The 7,040-nt window shown below is 34.6% G+C and overlaps 1 protein-coding gene across 1 annotated transcript; it reads left to right on the forward strand.

Moving 5' to 3' along the window:
- The first annotated feature begins 3,752 nt into the window (after positions 1 to 3,752).
- Positions 3,753 to 5,294, forward strand: LOC18040580 (protein EDS1). Its single transcript, XM_006431388.2, has 2 exons — positions 3,753 to 4,460; positions 4,578 to 5,294. The coding sequence occupies exons 1-2, from the start codon at positions 3,753 to 3,755 to the stop codon at positions 5,292 to 5,294; spliced, it is 1,425 nt and encodes a 474-aa protein (XP_006431451.1).
- Positions 5,295 to 7,040: the final 1,746 nt, after the last annotated feature.

Genomic DNA, 7,040 nt, shown 5'->3' on the forward strand with positions numbered 1-7,040 from the left:
CGTTGTCAGATTGAGGTGATACAACTTTTAAGTTGTAGCTGTTATAGAAATTACTAAATCTTTTAGGTTATTTTTGAAAATAAATCAAAATTATTTATTTTTGAATTCATGTTACTATCAAAGATTTTTTCTTAATAAAATTAACCGTAAAACCGCATGGGATAACTCTATGTGAATACTTTTTAGTGAATTTATTTAAGGGTTTCAGATTTCAGCAAACTCTATTAGCTGCAGTTCGTCTTGTACGAATAACTTTCTTTTTAAAGTATGGAATAATCTACTTAAAGTATTATTTGCATGAATTACGTTCATGCGAACAATACTTATCAAAAATTATTTGCATGAATTTTACCACATATGAAAATAATACATGAATATATGTGGTATACATATATTCAATCTCTAAAAATCCTGGGTAGCTCTTGTACTTGACTAGAGGAGTATATTTTTTATATTAACATTGTGCGCTCATCTACTCACGACTCAATCTCCGCATAATGTTGCAAATCAACCATATTTGCAATCTCCCGATTAAGGCCATTCAGGAATCGTGCCATAATAGCTTCTTTATCTTCCTCCACATTTACTCTAATAATGACAATCTCCATTTCTTTGTAATAATCCTCTGTACTTCAGCTAACTTGTGCAAGACTTTGTAATTTTTGGTGCAAATCTGGATAGTAGTGGTTAGGTACAGAACGCCTTCTCATCAACGATTTCATTTTATCTTATGTCTCAATTGGACGTTTCCTATTCTGTCTCCTGTATATAACAAGCTTATCCTACCAAGTAATAGCATAGTCAGAAAACTCAATCACGATCAATTTTATTTTTTTTACATCTGAAAAATTATGGCAATCAAATATGAATTCCATTTTCTTCTCACATTCAATGTATGCTTCCAAGTCATATTTACCTTGAAAAGATGAAATCTCATCTTTATGTCACTTAATCTATGATCCCTATTCCTAGCTTTGCTACCCCGTCCATCTCTCCTATAGCTACCCTCTGAGTGCTCCCCTTCATCATACTCATCCTTATAATAGTCATTGATCTCTCCTCTAGCCAGAGCTCTATCCCTCCTACGTGCTTGAGGAACGGGTTGTGGTTACCCCACACGTGTTCTCTACTTGATCCAAACGCTTGCGTATATGCTCTAATTTAGCCCTCATCATCCTTCTCATATGTCCCATCAATGCTTAAATTTCCAAAATCTGAGTAGTTGCGAATTGATCCTCTTTTTTTTTTTACATGGTTCAGGGTTGTGAGACATGGCTAACGTCTGCAAAAGAAAGTTAGAAATAATATAGAAAGGACCTCACCTCACTTCCTTACGTGTTTCACTCAAGAAAATGATTCACTCAATTTCACTCGTGTTTCACTCAAATTTATTGGCTTTTACCCTCTAATATGCTCACACTCTCTTGCCTTTTTCCACTCGTAGTAATTCTTACTCGATTCTTATCAAATTAATCAAACTAATATCAAGATTCTAATAGCAATTCACAATGATTATACTAAGGAGACTCGAATTTCAAGAGCAAGAATGCAATGTGTACGAAAGGTCGGGTTTCGATTTCGGGCAAAAATTTTCACCATGTGTAAAACTAATTTTGGACTCTACAAGACACTAATAAATGAAAAATGAACAAATGATTTAAGGCGGACGTTGGGGATTTTTTTTTTTTTTTAGTAAAATGAATAGGTGAAATTTGCGGATTTAAGAATAATTAAACCACAAAGATGCAAATTGATGAAAAAGAAACCCTAAAAATATTGTTCATGCAATACTGTTCACATGGCACTGTTCATGACTCTTTTTTTATTTTCTTAATACTAGAACAAGAATGAAAAATCTCAAATAAGAATTTAAAACAAAAAAGAAAGATGAATATGATCTTAGTGCCTAAGCTCTAATACTAAATTATACGAACCTCGTCAAGAATTGACGCGACCCTAATCAATTTAATCCCTAAGATCGGATCTAAACTTGAAATTGAATGAGTACTTAAAACCACATCCTTGGAAGGACTAACAATCAAAGAAGCAAAACTGGTGATTCAAATTCAGAAAGCTCAACGCCAAAAGAGAGGGACAATGAGTACTTAAAACAAGGATTGCCTGCAGTGGGAGGCCTGAGCAATGAGTTCACCAATGTAAAGAAAGCAGTTAGGATAGAACATGACACATTCATCAATACATGCTCCTCACTTGCATCCCGCGTAGTAGAAATCCGGCAACTAGTAACACGTTGTGCTAGCAGTGAGAGAGGCGGCTTTTTAAAGGAAATGAAAGGGTTTCTGGAGGATTGTGAAGAAGAGCTTAAGTTGGTGAGAGAAAAGCAAAATAGGACTATGGAACTTGTTAAGCGGACAGCAGAGTACTACCAAGCAAGAGGTTCCAAAGAAAAATGGGAGCACCCACTTCAACTGTTTGTTATAGTAAAAGAATTTCTGGGCATGGTTGATAGAGTTTGTGCTGACATTAGTCGAAATTTACAGAAGAAGAATGGGACTATTAGCAGATACAGATAATAAATCAATTATTCATTTTCTATTATTAGGAAAATTGTCATAACAAAACCAAAACGATCTAAGTGGCTGTTTGGTATGGCTTATTTAATGGGTATAAGTGCTTATTTATTCTCATAAACTCTTATCATAATTTTTGTTATTGTTTGGTTGTTTTTTAGTAGAGTTTTTATAGATTAAATAAGTTATTTTGTCTCTAATAGAAAAAACTCAAATTTTGAGCTTTTGAGAGTAGAGGTTGAATTTTTTTTAAATGTTAAAATATTTAAAATATCGTCTACTTATTTGACAATCTTTTTTTATTCTTTTTATAACATAACATAACAAAACTTGCATATTAAAATATTTTCATAAATTTTTAATAAAAGCTCTTGTTGACAAATAAACAATTAAAATTTCTTAGATAAAAGCTCTTCTACCAAAATCTTTACTTAAATAAGCTTTACTTGAAAAATTGTACTAAACGAAGCCTAAATCTTATAAATTAACCTGCTAGGTGGGTCCTACAGTAATTTGGGCCGAACTCTGGGTTATCGCAAGGATTTAGGCCCAACTCAATCCAGATCAGCTGCCTGTAACCGCGACGACTTGTAGCACAAGCCGCAATGCAGTGATTACGAAGGGAATAGGATCTACAGTTGCAGAAAACGTTTATTGCTTACTGCATTGTTCATCTGCTATAAGCTATTAAATAAATAATCTTAGAGCTGTTATAAAATATAATAGTAGTTAGTTTTCCATCCCAGGAGATGTCTGAACCTTTTTCAGTCTTGGATAAAAGAATTAGATTTACCCGACTAATATTGTTTTATTTGAGAAAGGGGAGAGAAGAAACCAGAAGTGGTTGCATCGTGGGCGGCTTGACTCCTGAGCGAGCTACGAGCTTGACCTGGATCAAAGTGAAAGTCGAGTCAACGATTGGGTAATACCCAAAAAAGGTCATTTCCTTACACAATAATTTCCAGGAACGCGTTCAAAACTTAAAACAAGAAACATTCTATCTCCTCCACGACTTAAAGATAAAAAAGACAATAACAATAAATCAAGCAAAGCTTCTAAACCGGGAAATTTTCTCAACAAGTAGTATAACAGTTGTAGAAACGATGGCAAGTGAAAGACTTGGAGAGGTGATAAGCATGAAAGAAGAGGTGATCAAGAAAGCATGCTCGATAGCAAATAGTGTTTACAGGGCATTCCTCAGCCGGTCCAATTGCCGTTTTAATGACAGTTTGGTTCCTGGAAAATTTGGAAAAATTCATAAAGTCAGACCCCAGCACCAGCCGAATGCCACCTATATGCGTCACTTTTGGATCACCTCTTGTTGGTGATTTCATATTTAACCACGCTTTGAGGCGAGAAAGTTGGTCTCACTACTTCATTCATTTCGTAATGAGGTACGACATCGTCCCTCGGGTTTTGCTAGCTCCTCTCTCTTCCATTGAGCCAGAACTGAAAATTATCCTCCATTTCTTGAACCCAAAACATACAACTCCCATGCCAGAACCAACTGAGGAAGCTTCAGCTCTCTATGTGACGGTGATGAGGAATGCATCATCTGTGGCAAGCCATGCGGCCTGTCATCTCATGGGAAACACAAACAAGTTGTCTGATACTTTGTTGAGTTTCGTTGAGCTGAGCCCCTATCGACCCTTTGGAACTTATGTCTTCTGCACAGGAGATAGGGAACTGGTAGTAGTGAAAAACCCTGATACCGTTCTGCAGATATTGTTCTATTCTTCTCAGTTGAGCTCTGAAGTAGAAGGTCCAGAGATTGCTCTCAGAAGCGTAAAGGACCACCTTAATTACCAAAGCGATCTGCAGAACTTAGAGACAAAAGGTGTCGCTCATTTAGACAATTTGCAAGGGCTTCCATTGTCTTCCAATGTCGGTGCCGCTGGCCTTGGCCTGGTCCTGAATAACCTTGGCCTGGTAAGTCCGTTTCAAGATAGTTTCAAAATTAGTCTTTCAGTTTTAAAAGTTCCCCTATCAGTTTTTTTTTTTTTTTTTTGCCCCCTTGGACTGACATTTTGAATCTTCGGTTTCCAGAGCACCAGGGCCAGACCCTGCCTTTGTGCTGCTGGAGAATTAGAGGATCAAAAATGGAGAAACCTGGAAAAGATTAATAAAAAGAAGATAGATATAGAGAGAGGACTACTAGCACTTGAAGGGTACAAAACCAGGTGCGAGGCTGGCAGAGTCAGCTATTATGATGCATTCAAGCTTTCAAAGGACACTGATGATTTCAATGCAAATGTTAAGAGGCTTGAGTTGGCTGGTATATTTGATGAGATTAAGGAAATGTTGAAAAGGTATGAACTTCCTGATGAGTTTGAAGGCCATAGAGAGTGGATAGACATCGGAACAAGGTACCGCCGCATTGCTGAACCTCTAGATATTGCTAATTACTATCGACACCTAAAAAATGAAGACACAGGTCCCTATCTGATAAAGGGCAGACCAAAACGATACAGATACACTCAGAGGTGGCTCGAATATGCCCTGAAGATATCGGCAGGATCCAGCGGGGAATCATGTTTCTGGGCAGAGGTTGAGGAGCTCTGCCTCAGAACTATTAATATGGGGCTGTTTGAAGATGTCAAAGCACATATACTGTCCCTGGAGAAGCAGGTAGATAAATGGGTTCAGGATAGGGAGTTAGGTGATGATATATTCTTTGAGGATTCGACCTTCGTCAAGTGGTGGAAAACACTCCCTCAGCTACATAGATCAGGATCATGCATTGCAAAATTCATCAATAACTAAAAAAATAAATCTTAAAGCTATCACCACTTGCTTCTAGAAGTGCAACTATCAACCGTTGGTCCCTGCCCTGGCCGTGGAAGTTGTGTAATTAGTTAACCTAATATCATTAGTTTCTATTTGTAACGTGTGCTTCAATTATAACTCAAGAGTGGAGACTCATTTTGTATTACGACCAAATAAGTCATTAGTGGATTTTTGCCAAATGTTATTAACCAGTAGCAGCATTATTGTTGAAATTATACTGGCTGTCCGCTGGTAATGCATCCATTTCGGGATGCCACGCCGCTACTGTTTGTTCAAGAATTCTGTCATCCTGATACAAAAACAAGGAAAGAAAAATAAGGGCTCTCAAGAAGCAAGCCATTCTCAACGTGCTAAGATACAATGTATCGAATAAAATCATCACTGTGCAGTTATAGCGTAAGAACAACATTATTGGTGCAAAATATAATAAGCTCATATCGATCTTCAGATATAGATTTAGACAACTTTTAGTGTTAAGCGAGTAATAGCAATATAGCATACTGCGCATACAGATACTTATATAGGTAGAGCAAAAAGAAAAATTATATGGTGTTCACATGTTGCGTGATCTACAAGCTATTGAATCAGACTTTACGGGAAAATCGTTGCGTAATATGTTTTCCCAATTGTTATATTCTCTCTGGGGAACATATTGGGTGGGTTTAGAGCGTTAATTGCTCCGTTTCCATGTGAACATGCAAAAATTGCTATTCTCCTAGAGCTGTTAATTTGTTTTTTTTTTTTTCTTAGTAATGAGGACTTTTTTAACGACGGCATATATAGTAAACAAAGTCGTTATAAAATTATTCCATAAGATCTTTAAGTTAGATCTTTTCTTTCAACAAAGACTTTTAAATTAGATGCATTTAATTATATTTATTATTTAGATGTACCATTCCAATTTGTTGTTTTCAACACTAGTCATGAAAAATGTAAAATATCAATATGTAAATTTTATATGAACTATACTCTTTAAAAATATCTCATCAACTTATAATAAATGATTTCTAAATTGAATCACAAAGTTACTGTCCATAAATAGATAGTTTTTAATCGTTAGTTATTTTTATATAATGGTAGATAATATATGGTGAATGATATAATATAAAATAGTAAAATAGCATGAAAATTGTTAAATCACACACAATGAAAATTAAATAATTTTAAAATTATTATTGAGATTTGAGAAAAATAATTGATTGTCATTGTTTTTATTAATCAATACAAATATTGATTGCCAATCAACATAAAGATGACTTTAGTTTTTGTTCATCAATCATATTCCCAGATACCATATCAATTGTATCATTTCCTTTTTTTATTCATTCATTAATTATAGATTTTTTATTTTTGAAAGAATCCATTCATTGTAGATATTGAGCATTTGTGCTTATTTAAATGAATTTCATGAGTTTATGTTCTTGGTCAATTGTAAGATAAAAGCATTATATATGTATATATATATATATATATATATGAAGATTATTTTGTTCAACTTTTCACTATACATATAATTTATAAAAATCAACAGTAATGCGTTGCGAAATTTATATCAATCAAGCAATATAATTATAATTTAGTGAAGCTTGAATGAATGAGGGAATTAACGACTAAAAAAAAAGTATATGATCATCGAAGACGTACATAATAAGTCTTACCTTTTAAAACATTGGTATTTTATTTAAAATTAGAAGGATTAGGGCTATTTATTTTTTAATCACT

This window comes from Citrus clementina, unplaced genomic scaffold, assembly GCF_000493195.1.
Source record: "Citrus clementina cultivar Clemenules unplaced genomic scaffold, Citrus_clementina_v1.0 scaffold_5, whole genome shotgun sequence".
NCBI classification, from domain to species: domain Eukaryota; kingdom Viridiplantae; phylum Streptophyta; class Magnoliopsida; order Sapindales; family Rutaceae; genus Citrus; species Citrus x clementina.